The 17,733-nt window shown below is 37.2% G+C and overlaps 2 protein-coding genes across 2 annotated transcripts; both read left to right on the top strand.

The window, feature by feature from the left end:
- The first annotated feature begins 9,091 nt into the window (after positions 1-9,091).
- On the top strand, positions 9,092-11,478 carry LOC132188774 (aspartic proteinase CDR1-like). Its single transcript, XM_059603311.1, has 2 exons — positions 9,092-9,844; positions 10,877-11,478. Exons 1-2 carry the CDS (start codon positions 9,097-9,099, stop codon positions 11,476-11,478), a joined length of 1,350 nt encoding a protein of 449 aa, XP_059459294.1. The 5' UTR covers positions 9,092-9,096.
- A 3,043-nt stretch (positions 11,479-14,521) lies between these two features.
- Positions 14,522-17,410, top strand: LOC132187465 (pentatricopeptide repeat-containing protein At3g03580). The gene has a single exon (XM_059601783.1). It carries the CDS (start codon positions 14,532-14,534, stop codon positions 17,202-17,204), a length of 2,673 nt encoding a protein of 890 aa, XP_059457766.1. The 5' UTR covers positions 14,522-14,531; the 3' UTR covers positions 17,205-17,410.
- The last annotated feature ends 323 nt before the right edge of the window (positions 17,411-17,733 follow it).

The raw sequence follows: 17,733 nt of genomic DNA on the forward strand, positions 1-17,733 counted from the left end.
GTTGACGATCCCGATGAAATGCTAAGTCTTTGCTACAAGTCGGCGTCGGATGATATAGGGGTTCCGAATATCACAGTGCATTTCAGGGGCGCAAACGTGAAGCTGAATCCGATGAACGCCTTCCTGAGAGTAAGTGAGGAACTTGTGTGCTTTGCTTTCGTTGCTAGTGAAAGAATCTACATCTTTGGTAACGTGGCGCAGTTGAACTACTTGGTGGGTTATGACACCGAGGCCAATACTGTGTCGTTTAAGCCAACCGATTGCACAAACCTCTTGTTAGAATATAATCAGAATATATTATGATTATATTCTGATAATCACCATAATTGCTGACAATCACCATAATTGCTGATTTGATATATTTTCTCTGTATATACATTGATATTATTTTGTAATATTGTACATTAATTCCTTGATTGTAATTCCTATTCTGTCTGGCCTTATTCAACTATAAATAGGCTCCATTGTATACAGTTCTAGACACACAGAAATACAATATTCAATTTATCCCTATATTCTCTAGTATTCTATAGTTTATTTTAACATGGTATCAGAGCCAAGTTTTGGCCTTGTCTAGAGAATATAGGAAGTCAGTCCGTTCAAAGGCTTTTTCGATCTTGTTTTGGTATAATTATTATACCAACAGGCTCAAAAAGGTCCGATCTGTCCTGTGAAGTTATCAGATCAACATTCTGAATTCCAACGCCCTCTCACGCGCCGCCTGAAGTCTCTGTGTCACTATTCACGCGCCTCACGCGCCGCCTCCGGCCACCACGCGCCGCCCCAGTCAGCCGTTTTCAGAAAATTCCGCCAGAATCTAGATCGGAGGCTGCCGATTTACTGACCTGCCGAAAGAACGCGCCACCAGGAGACCCCACGCGCCGCCACGCGCCGCCAAACCTTCTGTGGAATTTTGAACCACCGCCACACACTGTTTCCGGCCACCACGCGCCGCCCCTGTCAGCAGTTTTCAAAAACGAATCACAGATACGTGATCGGAGGCTGCCGATATGTCGAACCAGCTGAAGCACGCGCCACCCAGAGCCGCCACGCGCCGCCACCTTGTAAGTTGTCTTGTTGAGCTCATTTTTTTTACAATACAACCTGCCACACTAGATTATTCCTACTTTTTGAGCTCACACACCTATAGTACACCTAGCCACACTAGATCTCAGCCCTCTTGAACCAAGCTTATACTCCTTACTATACACTCAGCCACACCAAATCCTAACCCTTAAAAACAAGCTCATATCCTCTATCATACACTCGACCACACCAGATTGATTCTCGCACTAGGCTCACATAACCTACACTACACCCAACCACACCGGATTATATCCCCCAAAAAAAAAAAAAAAAGGCCGTACCTCCTACCACTCTCCCAAACACCAAAGATATTACCCAACCTATCCCTACTATTCTCGATGGCTCCAATTACCCGGCTTGGTCTTAAAATATGAGTAGGTGGCTCAAAGGACATTGTCTTTGTGAGTATGTTTCTGGTGAAGAACCTAAGCCTCTTGCTGAAAAAGAGGAACCTGCTGCGGCTTTCTCAACCCGCCTCCGCACATGGAAAAGTATCAATTACAAGATTATTTCTTGATTCTCCAACACTTGTGTTGTCTCCATCAGCATGACATTTGGCAATCTTGACAATGCCAAAGATGTCTGGGATATGTTAGCTCAGCGCTACAGCAGTACTGATCTTGCTCAGCGGTTTCAGATTGTTACCAAACTCCATCACATGCGCCAAGAACTAGGTCAGAGTATTATTGATTTTTATTCACAAATGACTTGTCTTTGGAATCAATTAGCACTATGTGAGCCAAAGTGGAGGGATAAGGTTGATGCCTCTGAGTACATCGCTTTTCGCGATAGCATGCGCCTAGCCGAGTTTCTTGCGGTAATTCGAGATGAGTTTGAGCATACTCGAGCTTCTCTTCTTCACCGCTCACCACTACCATCTTTGGAGAGTGTTCTTAGTGAACTTGCTTCAGAAGAGACTCGATTCTCTACTATAAAGTTACACACCTCTGAGATGGTCATGGCCACTGCATCCCGCAATGTGCGTGCTCCTAATTTTATTCCTGCCAGGTCTTGCTCATCCAATCGGAACATCCAGTGCCACTATTGTCAGAAGTTTGGCCACAGATATAGTGAATGCAGGAAAAGACTTTCTCGTGGGAATCATTGAGCTCCTAGTCATAAGGCTGCTGCGGTCACTCATACTGATACATCAGATATGTCTTACACCGATATTGCACCCCCACCCCAGTACTCTTTCTCCTGCAGAAATCGAAGCTCTCATTCATCAGGTTTTATCTAAGTCCAATCTTAATACTGCCATGTCCACCACACCAGGTAATTCCTCTTGGTATATTGATTCTGCTTGTTGTAATCACGTGACACCGAATTCTTCCATATTTTCTGCAAAATCTGTGTTACCTAGGCCTACCACCATTTACACTGCTAATGGTTCCCATCTTGCTGTTAGCCACGTCGGGTCTGTTTCAACTCATCAACTATCTATGTCTGATACATACTTAGTGCCTAATCTCTCGTTAAATCTTTTATCTGTTGGTCAACTTTGTGAACTTGGCTTAGAACTACACTTTTCTAACCGAGGTTGTGATGTGCAGGATCCACAGACGGGACAGCTAATTGGGACCGCCCGTAAGATTGGACGTCTGTTTGAGCTTTCATCACTCCATCTTCCTCTTGCTGTATCAGCTGCCACTCCATCTCGATCTCCCTCTACCACCCTCAGTTTATGGCACTCTCGTTTAGGGCATGCATCTATTTCTCGTATTCGTTCTTTAGCTACAAATTGGTCAATTAGGGTCTGTTGAGTCTGAGTCTTTTGATTGTGTTGCATGTCAACTTGGAAAACAAAGTGCTTTACCTTTTAATAATAGTGCATCTGTTTCTTCTGCTCCTTTTGATTTGGTGCATTCTGATGTATGGGGCCCTGCGTCTATTCCCACCATGGGTGGATCCCGCTATTTTGTCATTTTTTGTGGATGATTTTTCTCGATACACATGGCTTTATCTTTTACAAAATCGATCTGAACTTCCGAAAATTTACTCTGAATTTCAACGGATGATTCAAACCCAATTTTCTCGCAACATAAAAATTTTTCGTTCTGATAATGCTATGGAATATCGTGAATCTACCTTCCTTACTACCCTCAAACAAAATGGCATTCTTCCCCATCGCTCATGCCCAAATACTTCTCAACAAAATGGTCGTGCTGAACGTAAACACAGGCACATCTTAGACACTGTTAGGGCTTTGCTCCTATCTGCTTCTATCCCTGAACACTTTTGGGGAGAAACCGCTCTTACCACTGTTTATACCATTAATAGGGTCCCGTCTCCCACTACCTTAAATAGGTCCCCCTATGAACTTTTGTATGGATCTCCTCCTAATTACCAATCTCTCCGCCTCTTTGGTTGTGTCTGTTTCGTGCTACTTCCATCTCATGAACGAACAAAATTAGAACCTCGTTCTCGTCTATGTTGTTTTCTTGGGTATGGCATTGAACACAAAGGATATCGTTGTTATGATCCTATTTCCAAACGGCTCCGCATCTCGCGGCACGTCACTTTTTGGGAACATAGGCTATTTAGTGATATGGAGTCTTTTCCTACTCGTCCCTCTAGTTCTTCTCCTATCTTCACTAATGTCTCGGTGAATTTGCTCCCCGACACTACTGATCTCGATGCAGGGATGACAAGCTCTCCAGAAGACATTCCGACGGTCGACCCCAATGACTCTGCCCTGCCTGTTGATCCATCTACTCTTGAGGCCGCTCCCTCTATCCCTCGTCGTTCTACTCGGGTAACATCTCTTCCTTCCCATCTTCATGATTATCACTGTTATTCTGCTCTTGCTACTCTCCATGAACCTCCCTCCTTCCGTGAGGCTCATGCTAACCCTCTTTGGCAGAATGCTATGTCTGAAGAACTTAATGCCCTTTCCAAAACCCATACTTGGGACTTAGTTGATTTACCTTTAGGCAAAACTGCAGTAGGGTGCAAGTGGGTTTACAAGATTAAGACAAAATCTGATGGGTCTATTGAGCGATACAAGGCACGTCTTGTGGCAAAGGGGTTCAATCAGGAGTATGGTATTGATTATGAGGAGACTTTTGCACCAGTGGCTCGCCTTACTTCTGTTCGATCACTCCTTGCTGTGGCTTCTGTGCGTCATTGGGATCTTTTTCAAATGGATGTGAAAAACGCATTTCTCAATGGTGATCTTAGTGAAGAAGTTTATATGCAGCCTTTTCCTGGGTACGATCATCCGCCACACAAGGTTTGCCGACTTCGCCGGGCATTGTACGGTCTGAAACAAGCTCCACGGGCTTGGTTTGCCAAATTCAGTTCCACTATTGCGCATATTGGGTTTGTTTCTAGCCCCTATGACTCTGCTCTCTTTATTCGGCGATCTGATGCTGGTCTCATTCTCCTCTTACTGTATGTTGACGATATGATTATTACTGGAGATGATACTGTTGGTATTCGTAACCTTCAACAGTTTTTGAGCCAACAATTTGAGATGAAGGATTTGGGTTTTCTCAACTACTTTCTTGGATTGGAAGTGTCTTTTGATCCAAAAGGTTACTATCTCTCTCAAGCCAAGTATGCTTCAGATCTCCTCTCACGAGCTGGCCTTATTGATTGCAAAATTGTTGATAGCCCTCTAGAGACAAATGTCAAACTTCGTGCCACTGATGGTGAGCTACTTTCTGATGCCACTCTCTATCGACAGTTAGTTGGCAATCTCATCTATCTTACTGTGACACGACCGGATCTTGCCTATGCAGTCCACCTTGTTAGTCAGTTTATGACAGTGCCACGCTCAGTTCATTATGCGGCTGTTCTTCGCAACCTTCGCTACGTGAAGGGCACCATGTTTCATGGTTTACATTTCTCTTCTCACTCATCATTAGACTTACATGTATAGTCAGATGCTGATTGGGCAGGTGATCCCACTGATCGTCATTCCACCACGGGTTATTGTTTCTTACTTGGTGATTCTCTCATCTCTTGGCGTAGCAAGAAACAATCAGTTGTTGCACGCTCTAGCACCGAAGCTGAGTATCGTGCTCTTGCCGACACCACTTCTGAGCTCCTCTGGCTTCGTTGGCTCCTACATGATATGAGTGTTTCTCAGACCTCTAGTTCTCCTATTTTTTGTGACAATCGAAGTGCGATTCAAATTGCGCATAATGATGTATTTCATGAACGTACTAAACACATTGAGATCGACTGTCATTTTGTACGCCATCATCTTTTGCAGGGGACTCTCTGTCTCTGTCCCATTGCTTCCGCTGATCAGTTGGCCGATGTGTTCACCAAAGCACATCCACCTGGACGGTTCCGTGATCTTGTTTCCAAACTCAAGTTGGCATCTACATTACCACCTTGAGTTTGAGGGGGGATGTTAGAATATAATCAGAATATATTCTGATTATATTCTGATAATCACCATAATTGCTGATAATCACCATAATTGCTGACAATCACCATAATTGCTGATTTGATATATTTTCCCTGTATATACATTGATATTATTTTGTAATATTGTACATTAATTCCTTGATTGTAATTCATATTTTGTCTGGCATTATTCAACTATAAATAGGCCCCATTGTATACAGTTCTAGACACACAGAAATACAATATTCAGTTTATCGCTATATTCTCTAGTATTCTATAGTTTATTTTAACACCTCTAACTGTTTAATTTGTATATATGTTTTACGAGTTTGCTATATACATGTTTTTAATAAATAATTAGTCTCATCATCATGTGTGTGGAGGGGACGCTTTATACGGGTCCGAAATTTGTAAGACAGGTGGTTCTGTATTTGTACTTTAAAATTATTAATGATTACATTTAATTAAATACATGACTATATATATATTATATTGTTGCTAATTTACTTTATCATCACTAAATATAAGGAAAATTGTTCTCTTACTAGTAAACATAATTAATAACCGAAAATTGATAGATATTAATTTTTACTTCGTTGGGTAGAGCTTTTCGTAATTATATATGAAAAATAGATGGTTAATGTGAGATATAGATGTGCAAATTAAACTTCATTAATGGTCCACCGTCCAAAAATGTTTTGACGCTCATCATTTATAATAATAAAAATTATTAACAAATATAAAAACATATATAAAAAGAAAAAAAAAATGGAGATGGTCAAGGTCCGGCCATCCCTTCTGGCCGGATATATTATGGATGATTTGACCACCTACTCTGAGCATATATATATATATATATATATATATATATATTTTGTAGTGTTTGAGCCACCATAACTAATATTGGTTCATTGGAATATATAACTCGGCCACCCCTTTTTAAGTTTTATTTTTAATCATTTCTTAAAATATATTTCCATTAATGAAATATATATCTGAAAAATGTAAGAAAATCCATTTAGAATCGAAAACAACGTCAATTTCGGCGAAAAAACAAAAAAGAATCGTAAAATTTGGGTAGGCGACGGACCACGGGCGGTTGCCTCTAACTTTTGCATCACTATATATTTGCTTAATTACATGCATGGATAATGGATATATTTCCTTCGCTTTCACACCACGTACAGTTTCTCCAAAAATCTGCCATATATGGCATCTCATCATCATCACTCTCTTCTCTCTTCTGCTGCGATTGTAACATCCTTCTCCATTTTTCTTCTTTCCAGCTTCTCTCTCTCACAGTCACCGATCGAGGCTCTCAATGGGGGCTTCAGTGTGGATCTCATTCACCGCGATTCCCCACACTCTCCCTTCTACAACCCTTGAGAAACTCCTTCGCAGCGCATGCACATATAGCAAACGCTTTGCGCCATTCCATTAGCCGTACGTGCTAATCATTTTAAGCCAACTTCTTCTTCACCCTCTCGTCACCGGCAGTGATCTAATTTGGGTGCAGTGCAAGCCTTGTAGCGACTGTTACAACCAAACAGACCCGCTTTTTGATCCTGCTCAGTCAAGTTTGAATCGGCAGCGGCAGAAGAGATTGATTTAGCCTTTAGAGTCCGCTTGTGATTGCGATTTTAATAAGGGATTTTAAAAATTGCATTTTTGAAATCACTATTTTATAAAATCACAAAGGTGATTGATAAAACATGTTAAAAAATGATTTTTTTATTAAATATTTGTTATGCAAAATCATCATTTTGGTTTAAATTCACGTGTTTTCAAATAAGCACCATTTAGCTTGCATATAGAAATTGAAAATTTTCTTTCCTATTTGAGCAATAAGGGTAGGCCGAAGAGACTAATTATAGCTATGAGGCTATCCAAACAATGCGTGACCATAATAGCTCATTTACCCGTTGTGTGCTGTTTGTGGGGTTTAAACGGTGGGAACCACATACGCTCTTTGAAATTTGATTGAGCCATAGTCTAACCCAGGCCCACCAAGGTATCAATGAGAATCCGCTAATATTAATCAGGCATATGTGGGGATTTTCTATTATAGAGATTCGAACCCACGCACTAGTATATGCCCTGACTACTTAAAAATTTTCTTAGACTAATATCATTAGATTTGATCACCATTAAAATCTGATTACAATCAAATCTCTGAAATTAATACAATCAGAGCTCTCCCATACGTGAGCACCATTAAAATCTTATTACAATCAAATCTCTGAAATTAATACAATCAAAATTTGATTACTGTTAAAGTGTTTCAAAGCATTACCAAATAAACGTATAGATCCAACCCAAGTAAATTGGGTTAATCTTACAATTTAAGGTGGCATGTTAGGATTTAGTAGTCATTGGATCAACTATATATATATATATATATATATATATATATTAAACTGTCAGGTTGATATATTTTGAGGCATAAGAAGAAAAGATTAATTAAGAGATGCCTTTTCCTTATTTTTTAGATATTAATTAAATAAAATTTTATATTAATTTTTTAGTTTATCTCTCTCTTTTTAATTTTTTTATTATTATTAACGACATGTGTCACAATAGCTAATATTTTTTTGAGGAAAATGTCATGAATTCTCATATGATGAATTCTCATATGATCATGTTACTTCTTAGTTCTTAATGAATTCTGTTAACTTTTCTAAAGTTTATGGTTTTTTTTTTTTTTTCTTTTTCTTTTTCTTTTTCTTTCCATAAGTTAATGGTAAACTCCACAAATTAATGGTTGATCTATTGAATTTGTAAGAGAAAATGAGAAAAATATAAACAAATTATTGACACTAATCATTTTTCTTTTTGCTTACTGATCATATAGTCACAAAAAATATTTAGCCACTTTTAAATCCCAAATTAGAGGGATTAATTTTTCATTTTTCTCTTAAAACGAAAATCAAATTAGTTCAAAATCCTAGTTGGCAAGTTGAGCATAAAATGACCGTACTCTTATCTCTACACTTTACAGCGTCCTTATGCCAAATCTGCGACCTGAAAGCACACAACTGACACAAGCATTTCTACGTTCAGGTAATGAGAATTGCAAAGTTGGACAGGTTAGGTGAAAGCACACAGGCATTTCTACATTCATCTCTCTCAAAAGCTATATCTTTTGCTACAAACTCTCACCAACTGTGCAAAGTCCACTCACTGATAATTAATTACTTTGGGACTAGACCAGTCACAAAGTAAAGGAAAGAAAAGAGAAAATTGAAAAGTTACATTATTAATTTCAATCCTAAAGCAGTTACTAAATTTATACTTTCATCCGAACTTAAAACCAATATATTGGCTAAGTTCGTTTTTTTGTAAAATATGACATCTGTTGAAATTAAATGTCGCCTAACAAAAATGGGTTTTGTATTAAGCCCGCCCTACGTGCAAGATCATCCTTTTACAAAAATCATCAGATTTGATAGCTGGAGAATCTAAGAAAATCCATTCAAGAATGGAAAACAATGTCAATTTTGGCAAAAACAATTTCGGTAGGTCAAGAGTACCGTTACCTTTAAATTTTTCATCTGTATATTTCCTTATATACGTGCACCGATATTTTCAATATATATATATATATATCCCCTCGTTATATATACACCTACTACAGTTTCTCCAAAAACGGCCATGGCATCTCATCACTCTCTTCTCTCTTCTGCTGCGATCGTAACTACCTTCTCCATTTGTCTTCTTTACAGCTTATCTATCACTGCAGAGGCTGTTAATGGCGGCTTCAGCGTGGATCTCATCCACCGCGATTCCCCACTCTCTCCCTTCTACGACCCTTCAGAGACTCCTTCGCAGCGCGTAGCAAACGCTTTGCGGCGTTCCATTACCCGCGTCAATCATTTCATGCCAACTTCTTCTTCACTCTCTCCCAATGAATTACCTCGATCAGAAATAGTTGCAGTCAGAGGCGAATACCTCATGAAATACTCCATCGGCACGCCGCCGGTCCCCGTCCTTGGCGTCGCCGACACCGGCAGTGATCTCATTTGGTTGCAGTGTGAGCCTTGCACGAACTGTTACAACCAAACAGACCCGCTTTTTGACCCTGTCGAGTCGAAAACATACAGAAACGTTTCTTGCAGTGCAAGCGAATGCCAGTCCTTGCGAGGAACCTCATGCAACTCATTATCATCATCATCTTCTTGCAAATATTCAGCGTCTTATGGCGATAATTCATACAGCCAGGGCGATCTTGCTTTTGACACTCTCACGCTGGAATCGACTGCAAGCGTCCCCGTGTCTCTTCGTAATATCGTCGTAGGCTGTGGACACAACAATGCCGGAACCTTCAATAACAAAGGCTCCGGCATCGTCGGCTTTGGGCGCGGCAAAGCTTCCCTCGTTTCCCAATTGGGTTCTTCCATTGGTAAGCTAATAGTGTTAAAATGGTAATTAAATAATTATATATATTTTTTTATCGACTTTAAGTTTACTAGAAAAATAGTGATTTAAGTATAATATTCATTTAGTGTAAAATGAGATTAATATTATAAATTTTATCATTCAACCAAGGCCGGCTTAATAAGTTTTGAGGCCTTAAGGTGACAAACTTAAGTAGGGTATTTTTTTTATTTAAATAATTTTAATTTTAAATCATTCTTTTTTACTTTGCCCTTAATTTTTTTTTTTTCTTCCAAATAACTTGCAAAATTCATTTTTGTTAGGAGACATTTAATTTTAAGAGATGTCATATTTTGTGTTAAGCTATGTACATATAATTCTCTTTTTTTTTTTTCTTTTTTTTTTTTTTTTTTTAAATGTAGAATTTAATTTGCAAAAACGAAATTTACTTTATTCTAAAAATTATTTAATGAACGAACTTAGCCAATATATTGGTTTTAAGTGAAAATGAAACTATGAGTTTAGTAACCGCTTTAAGAGTGCAATTACTGTAACTTTCCAATTTTCTCTTTCATTTCCTTTAAAGTCTTAATATCTTGAAATTTAATTCTTTGTATTTATGTTTACCATAATTGGTGCCTTAATTAAAGAGCAATTACTAACTTTTTTGTCGTAAATAATTTTTTACCATAATTGAGACCTTAATTAAAGACAATTGATTAACTTTTTATCATAATTGAGGCTCTAATTATTATTATTTTTTTAATAAAAAGAAACTTAATTATGCTATAGTAATTTGGGACTTGAGGCAATTGTCTAGTTTGCTTAAGCTTTGAGCCGGCAATACCTTCAACTTTAATGTTAAGACAATAATATTAAATAGATTTCCTCAATTTCAAATGAAATGAAGATGATCCTATTTCTAACTCTTTTACACGTAAGAAAGTGTGTTAAAATGTTGATTAAATAATTAAATTTACTCCTATCTACTTAAGCTTACACGAAAAGTGGGATCGTGAATTTAATGGTCTAATTTATATGTTGTTGTAAATAACAGGTGGCAAGTTTTCCTACTGCTTGGTGCCAACAACTTCCCAGGGCAAAAACTCAAGCAAATTGAGTTTTGGTCGTGATGCGGTGGTTTCTGGGCCTGGAGTCGTTTCTACTGGCTTGGGCCCAAAAGGGCCGGATACGAATTTCTACTTTCTAACACTGGAGGCAATGAGTGTCGGTAATAAAAGATTGGAGTTTGATGATTCTTCCCCCTTCGGAGACTCAGAGGGAAACATTGTAATTGATTCGGGCACCACATTAACGCTATTTCCAGAAGATTTCTACTCCAGGTTTGAAGCGGCGGTGGCAGAAGAGATTGATCTGGAACGCGTTGACGATCCCAATCAAGTGCTAAGTCTTTGCTACAAGTCGGTGTCGGATGATATAGGGGCTCCAAATATCACGGCACATTTCAAGGACGCCGACGTGAAGCTGAATCCGGTGAACACCTTCCTGAGAGTAAGCGAGGAACTTATATGCTTCGCTTTCCTTGCCAGTGAAAGACTCTACATCTTTGGTAATGTGGCGCAGTTGAACTTCTTGGTGGGTTATGACACTGAGGCCAATACTGTGTCGTTTAAGCCAACTGATTGCACAAACCTCTAACTTCAATTTAATTGAAAGATGCATGAATGTAGTACTACTGTTTTGTATGTTTTAAGTTGCTGTATACATGTTTTTAATAAATAATTAGTCTCATGATCATCATGGACATTTATTGATATGTGGAGGGAATGCTTTGTACGAGTCCATGATTTTCCTGACAGGGCTCAAAGACAGGTGGTTCTTTGATTGTACTTTGAAATTATTAATGATTACATTTTTAGTTAAATACATGCCTCTCTCTCTCTCTCTCTCTCTCTATATATATATATATATATATATATTGTTGCTAATTAATTTACTTCATGATCACTAAATATAAGGAAGATTGTTCTCTTATTATTATTATTTTTTTGAAATGAGTCACTCTTATAAAAGAAAATAAGTCCGAAGACTCTTGCGAAGACACGAAGGGACATCTTCCATCCAAACTTGTTCTCTTACTTGTAAACATAATTAATAACAGAAAATTGATAGATATTTCAAATCTATAAGACTATAACTTAGTCTGGTGTGATAATTTGATGCCGTTTGAGCTCTTCTGACTAAACTAGTTTTTTCTGCGTTGGGTAGAGCTTTTCGTAATTATACATGAAAAATGGATGGTTAATGTGATATATATATATATAACTTCAATGGTCCAACGTCCAAAAATGTTTTTAAGGAAAAACATGTTTTGACGCTCATCATTTATAATAATAAAAATTATTAACAAATATAAAACTATATATAAAAAGAGAAAGAAAAAAATGGAGATCAATGTACAAGGTGTCGAGGTTGAGCCATCCCTTCCGGCCGGATTATGGGTGATTTGACCACCCACTCGGAGCCTATATGGTGGTGTTTGAGCCACCCCATAACTAATATTGGTTCATTGGAATATATAACTCGGCCACCCCTTTTTAAGTTTTATTTTTAATCATTTCTCAAAATATATTTCCATTAATGAAATATACATATGAAGAATGTAAGAAAATCCATTAAGAATCGAAAACAACGTCAATTTCGGCTAAAAAAAAAGAGGGGAAAATCTATATAACCCCCTTAAATTACCACTCAATTGACAATGTCTCATTTTTCAAACTTTCAATTGTGACAATGTCTCCCTCAAACTACAAAAAATTATCAATGTTCTCCCCAATGATGAAATTACCCTTAAAAAAAAAAAAACTAAAAAAAAAAAAAAACTAAAACTTCTTGAAATTTTTTGTTTTTTTATTTTTTATTTTTGTTTTATAATTTTATTTAAATACAAATTTACGTTTATATTTTCGTTTATTAAAATGAATTTTTTTGTTTTTTTAAAACTAAATAAAAAAAAATAGTTTTTTTCTTAAAAAAATAAAAATTTCCGTTTTTAAAAAAAGAAAATTAAAAATTTTTGTTTAAAAAAATTGTTTTTTTTTTAAATATTATTTTTAAATTAAAATTTTTTGTTTTTTTTTTTTAAATTAACTTTTTTTTTTGAATTTATAGGGGTATTTTTGTCTTATTGAGAAATTTATATGGACATTTTTGTCTTATTGCTAGTCTGGGAGACATTGACAATATTTTGATAGTTTGAAGAGAACATTGTCATAATTAAAAAATTAGAAAAGACATTATCAATTGAAAATCGTACAATTTGGGTAGGCGACGGACCACGCGGTTGCCTCTAACTTTCGTATCACTGTATATTTGCTTACATCTGTGCAAGCCTTGTAGCGACTGTTACAACCAAACAGACCCGCTTTTTGATCATGCTCAGGCAAGTTTGAATCGGCAGCGGCAGAAGAGATTGATTTAGCTTGGAGAGTCCGTTTGTGATTGCGCTTTTAATAATTGCAACTTTAAAATTTTCAGTTTTGAAACCACTATTTTATAAAATCGTAAAGGCGTTTGGTAAAACATGTTAAAAAATATTTTTTTATCAAATATTTGTTATGCGAAATCATGATTTTGGTTTAAATTTGTGTTTTTTCAAATAAGTACCCCTTAGCTTGCATATAAAAATCGCAAATTTTTTTTCCTATTTGAACAATAAGGGTAGGCTGAGGAGACTAAATGTGACTATCCTAACTGGATATGACCATAATAGTACTTACCCGCTGGGGGCTGCTTATGGGGCCTATACGGTGGGAACCACATACGTTTGAGTCATAGACTGACCAAAGTCCACCAGGACATCAATGAGAATTAATCAGGTATATGTGGAGATTTTTCATTGCAGAGATTCAAACTCACGCCCTACTACATGCCTTGACCATTTAAGAATTTCCTTAGGCTAATGAACCACTACCCTTAATAGTAAATCATTAGATTTGATCACCATTAAAAGCTGATTACAATCAAATCTCTGAAATTAATTAGATCAAAATTTGATTACTGTTAAAGTGTTTCAAAGCACCACCAAATAAACATATAGATCCAACCCAAGTAAATTGGGTTAATCTTACAATTTAAGGTGGCATGTTAGGATTTAGTAACCATTGGATTTTATATATATATACTGTCGGCTTTATATATTTTGAGGCATAAAAGGAAAAGATTAATTAAGAGATGCCTTTTTCCTTATTTTTTAGATATTAATTAAATAAAATCTAATATTAATCTTTTAGTTTATCTCTCTCTCTTTTTTAAAAAAGTTTTTATTGTAAACGACATGTGTCACAATAGCTAATGCTCTTAATGAATTCTGTTAACTTTTCTAATGACATAATCTATGATTTTTTTTTTTTTTTTTACATAAGTTAATGATAGACTCTATAAATTTATTGATTGATCTATTGAATTTGTAAGAGAATATGAGAAAAATATAAACAAATTATTGACACTAATCATTTCTCTTTTTGCTTACTCATATAGTCACAAGAAATATTTAGCCACCTTTTAAACCCCAAATTAGAGGGATTAATTTTGCATTTTTCTCTTAAAAAGAAAATCAAATTAGGTCAAAATCCTAGTTGGCAAGTTGAGCATAAAATGACCGTACTCATATCTCTACACTCTACACGTCCTTAAGCCAAATCTGCGAGCTGAAAGAACACAACTGACACAAGCATTTCTTCGTTCAGGTAATGAGAATTGCAAAGTTGGACAGGTTAGGTAAAAGCACACAGGCATTTCTACATTCATCTCTCTCAAAAGCTATATCTTTTGCTACAAACTCTCACGAACTGCGCAAAGTCCACTCACTGATAATTACTTTGGGACTAGACCAGTCTGCGTTCTTCTCTGGCAAACTCATTAGCAAGTATGCTCGGCTCAAAGAACCCACTTCTTCTCTCTCAGTTTTTCACCGAGTGTCGCCCACAAACAACGTCTACCAGTGGAATTCAATCATTAGAGCGCTTACCCATAACGGATTGCTCTCTGAATCTCTTCACTTTTACGCTGAAATGCGAAAAACTAAGCTTCAACCTGACGCTTACACGTTTCCTTCGGTTATTAATGCGTGTGCCGGGTTATGCGACTCGCAGATGGGTAAACAGATTCACGAGCATGTTCTGGAAATGGGTTTGAGGTCGGATTTGTATATTGCGAATGCATTAATAGATATGTACGCTAGGTTTGGTGATTTAGTCCAAGCACGAAACGTGTTTGAGAAAATGCCTCACAGGGATATTGTGTCGTGGAATAGTCTGATTTCGGGGTATAGTTCAAACGGATATTGGGAGGAGGCTCTGGAAATTTATTACAGGTCTAGAATGGTGGGGATGTTACCGGATACTTTTACAGTATCAAGTGTTTTGCCTGCATGTGGAAGCGCAATTGTTGTTGATGAGGGTCAGATTATTCATGGGTTGGTTGAAAAGATCGGGATTCATGCAGATGTTATTGTAAGCAATGGGATTCTTTCCATGTACGTTAAATTTGATAGATTAAGTGACGCTCGTAAAGTTTTTGATGAGATGGTAGTTAGAGACTCTGTTAGTTGGAACACCGTGATTTGTGGTTACTCTCAGTCAGGGTTGTTTGATGAGTCAATAGAGTTATTTATGGAGATGCTAAATAAATTCAGACCAGATTTGTTGACAATCACATCTACTCTCCGTTCTTGTGTTCACTTACGGGATATGGAGTTTGGAAAATATATTCATGAATACATGATAGGAAACGGGTTTGAATTTGATATTACAGTAAGTAATATCCTTATTGACATGTATGCAAAATGTGGTAATTTAGTGGCTTCACGAGAAGTATTTGATAAGATGAAATGTAGAGATTCTGTCTCATGGAACTCACTGATCAATGGCTATATTATCAATGGTTTTTATCATGAAGGGTTAAAGCTTTTTAAGATGATGAAGATGGAGATGAAATCCGATCCTGTGAGCTATTTGACACTCCTGGGTGTCTCTACTCTGTTGGCAGACATGGACCTGGGTAAAATGATCCACTGTGATATAGAAAAGTTTGGATTTGATTCATATCTAGTGGTCACTAATGCTCTTGTTGATATGTATGCAAAATGTGGCAAAATGGAGGATTCACTGAAAGTATTTGAGAACATGAAAGCTCGCGATAAAGTGACATGGAATACCATTATTGCTGCCTGCGTTCGTTCTGAAAATTGTAGTTTAGGAATGAGAATGGCCAACCGAATGAGAACTGAAGGAGTGTCACCAGATGTTGCCACCATGTTAGGTATCTTGCCCATGTGTTCCTTCCTTGCTGCCAAGCGACAAGGAAAAGAGATCCATGGATGTGTTTTAAAATTTGGATTTGAATCAGATGTTCCAATTGGAAACGCACTGATTGAGATGTACTCCAAGTGTGGTAGATTAGAGGACTCAGTCCAGGTATTCAAGCGCATGAAAATGAAAGATGTGGTGACATGGACTGCTTTGATTTCCACATATGGGATGTATGGTGAAGGCAGAAAAGCTTTCAGAGCTTTTCTGGAGATGGAAGCAACTGGGGTTTACCCTGATCGTGTTGCTTTTGTCGCCATCATTTTTGCTTGTAGCCATTCAAGTTTGGTAGATGAGGGTCTGGCTTGCTTTGACCGGATGAAATATTACAACATTGAGCCCAGGATTGAACATTATGCTTGTGTAGTTGATCTTCTATCCCGTTCTGGACACTTTGCTAAAGCAGAAGAGTTTATCTTTTCAATGCCGCTGAAACCGGACGCAAGTATATGGGGATCTTTACTTAGTGCTTGTCAAGCTCGTGGAGACATAAAGTTTGCAGAACGCATCTCAGAACAGATCATCAAATTGAGTTCAGTTGATCCTGGCTATTATGTATTAATATCCAATGTATATGCAGCTTTAGGAAAGTGGGATCAAGTGAGAATGATAAGAAAATCTATAAAAGCTAGAGGACTCAAAAAAGAACAGGGATGTAGCTGGATGGAGATTCGAAACAGAGTTTACGTTTTTGGGACAGGAGACAAGTGTTTTGAACAGTTTGAAGAGGTTTATAAGTTATTAGGGATACTTACTGGTTTGTTGGCTAAGGAAGGTTATGTTGCAAATCTGCAATTTGTTCTGCATGATGTGGAGGAGGATGAGAAGAGAGACATGCTTTGTGGGCATAGCGAAAGGCTTGCCATAGCATTTGGATTGTTGAATACAAAACCAGGGACCCCTTTGCAGGTGATGAAAAACCTTAGGGTATGTGGAGATTGTCACACCGTGACCAAGTACATATCGAAGATCATGCAAAGAGAAATATTAGTGAGAGATGCCAATCGCTTTCATTTGTTCAAGGATGGAACCTGTAGTTGTCGAGATCACTGGTGATGAGTTTCTTCCATTATTCCATATCTGTCTAGTACGGAAGCATGATAAGGACCATAGTAAAATTACAGCCAATGTATTTGTCTAGGATAGAAGGGAAAATTGCGAAATTGGTCGATGTGGTTTGAGGTTGTGACAAATAATTTTACGGGTAAATGTGTGAGTCTACAACTCGGCAAGTATAATCATTTTGACCATTACTTGTGCAATGTGAGCTCCCTTTTACCTTTGATGAAAATTTATCTAACTTGTGTTTACTTAACAATTATTAAAGTAGAGTTTCACAAAAATGTTTGTTTTCACATAGGACGGAACGATAGTTCATCGGGGAATCAAACGTTCAATGCTAACAGTAAGGGTATAATTAGGATTTTAATGTATGATTAGGATTTCATGTGTAAGACTAAGGTTTCTAGTGTGCAATATGTCTAATATTAGGGTATGGTTTGCAGTGACATGAAGTAAGTAAATGCTTACTGAATGGATAAACTCTCTTAATATACAAATGCAAAAATTTCTCCTTATAAATGAT

The sequence above is a fragment of the Corylus avellana genome, chromosome ca7 (assembly GCF_901000735.1).
Source record: "Corylus avellana chromosome ca7, CavTom2PMs-1.0".
NCBI classification, from domain to species: Eukaryota; Viridiplantae; Streptophyta; class Magnoliopsida; order Fagales; family Betulaceae; genus Corylus; species Corylus avellana.

Coding starts and splice junctions, on each gene's coding strand:
- LOC132188774 (XM_059603311.1), top strand. CDS start 9,097: ATGGCATCTCATCACTCTCTTCTCTCTTCTGCTGCGATCGTAACTACC. Junction 9,845..10,876: donor CCAATTGGGTTCTTCCATTG/GTAAGCTAATAG, acceptor TGTAAATAACAG/GTGGCAAGTTTTCCTACTGC.
- LOC132187465 (XM_059601783.1), top strand. CDS start 14,532: ATGAGAATTGCAAAGTTGGACAGGTTAGGTAAAAGCACACAGGCATTT.